This window comes from Octopus bimaculoides, chromosome 20, assembly GCF_001194135.2.
Source record: "Octopus bimaculoides isolate UCB-OBI-ISO-001 chromosome 20, ASM119413v2, whole genome shotgun sequence".
Lineage (NCBI taxonomy): Eukaryota > Metazoa > Mollusca > Cephalopoda > Octopoda > Octopodidae > Octopus > Octopus bimaculoides.
In genome coordinates this window covers 14,156,509-14,158,315 of record NC_069000.1, presented here as the reverse complement: position 1 = coordinate 14,158,315, position 1,807 = coordinate 14,156,509, and the positions used below count along the sequence as shown (strand labels likewise).

The 1,807-nt window shown below is 35.2% G+C and overlaps 1 protein-coding gene across 1 annotated transcript in view; it reads right to left on the bottom strand.

The window, feature by feature from the left end:
• LOC106883629 (uncharacterized) overlaps positions 1–1,807 on the bottom strand; it is a 28,367-nt gene that overhangs the window by 13,141 nt on the left and 13,419 nt on the right. The window contains exon 3 of the mRNA XM_014934723.2: positions 811–1,710. Coding sequence (XP_014790209.1) covers positions 811–1,638 — 828 coding nt within the window. The 5' untranslated portion in view covers positions 1,639–1,710. The remainder of the gene's footprint in view (positions 1–810; positions 1,711–1,807) is intronic.

The following is a 1,807-nucleotide window of genomic DNA, read 5'->3' as shown; positions in this document are numbered from 1 at the left end:
CGCTGGGTAGTGCAGTGAAAGCACGCGATACAAATACAAAATAAAACTACAGAATAATATTAATAATAATAATAATAATAATAATAATAATCCTTTCTGCTAAAGGTACAAGGCCTGAAATTTTAGGGGAGGAGACTAGTCGATTCCATCGACTCCAGTGCTCAATTGGTATTTATTTCATCGACCCCGAAAGGATGAAAAGCAAAGTCGACCTCAGCGGAATAATAATAATAATAATAATAATAATAATGATAATAATAATTTAATAGCCACAATGTCCTATAGACGATGAGGACAATACAAAGGACAGGGTTACAACAGAGTACGGGTTTGTATAAAATCGTGTAAAAAATAATATAACATTCTAATTTTGGCACAAGGCCAGCAGTTTTGAGGAGTGGAGGCAAGTCGATTACGTCGACCCTAGTGCTTAATTAGTACTTATTTTATCTCCCCCGAAAGGAAGAAAGGCAAAGTCAACCTGGATGGCATTTGAACTCAGAACGTAAAGAGCCGAAAAACATGCCGCTTAGCATTTTGTTCGACGCGCTAACATTTCTGCCTGCTCGCCGTGTAAAAAAAAAAAAAGAAATGAAAACAAGATAAAAATATATCAACAAAGAAAAGTCCCGAAAGGTGTGTGTGTGTGTGAGAGAGAGATACCTAGGGTTAGTCAAGTGATACGCAAATCCCGAATCATCCCGAATGATGTGGAATACGACAAAAATAATGACAACAAATTAAAGTATTTTCAGTGAATGACATTATAAAAACGAATGAAATAAAATGTTTATCAATATGGTGACTTACTTGTAGATCTGCTAAACTTCCTTCTTCGACCCAGTCCACTGTTATTGGAGTATTTTCGTCCATTCCACCTTTTAGGGACATACCTAAACTACAGTTTCCACTTTGGCGTACTAAATGAATAAGATGTGTCTTTTTTCCAAGTTCTCCAGGATTATTCGAAATTTTACTAATAGTTAAACCTTTATCTTCGTAGACTGTTATTTCATCCCTCTTAGAACGAACTCCGTTGTTGTAATTACGACCTGATGACCTCCTTGAATCCGTTCTTAAATCTGCTTCCTGCCAATTTCTCATATTGTTATAATCTTCAAACTTTCTGTGTGATTTTGGTGAAATATTATTATCTAAGAAGACACTCTCAACAGCATCATCAAATTCATCGTAAGGTTTATTGCTGTTTTGCATTGATGAGGATTGATGACTGCTCCGTAAATCAGGAGAACGGTTTATAATAAGCTTCTTCAAGTTACCTTGTGATACGATACGTGTTTTACCTGACGAGTCCTGGGCGATGACACGTGATCTCTCAATCCGTGGCAACGTACCTGGACGACAAGCCTGAAGTGCTTGACTATAATTGGCAAATTCCAGTGAGCAAATACGATGAAAGTCGTCTGAGAGATGGTTTGGTAGAAGGTAACTCATTTCCACTAGTAAGACAAGACGTTCAGATGTGTTAATAAGTGGTTTTAAACGAGTACATAACATCGGTACCGAGTGATTACGTTGAAATTCTGTGAAAAAATATTTGAATTGTTTGTTTTCATTTTCACTAAGCAATTTTTGTGAAAGCTGCCACAAAACTAATTCCGAATGAGCTTTTTCCATGATTCGTGTTGAATATAATGTTTTCTTAGAGTATCTCTGAAATTTCTTTTTTAAGTAACCGATTAGTTTGATCTGAAAAAAACAAAACAAAACAATATAGTAAAGATACAGAAAAAGAAATTAAAAGAAAATCTAATGTTAATTACATTTTTTTCTTGGGAAACATTTC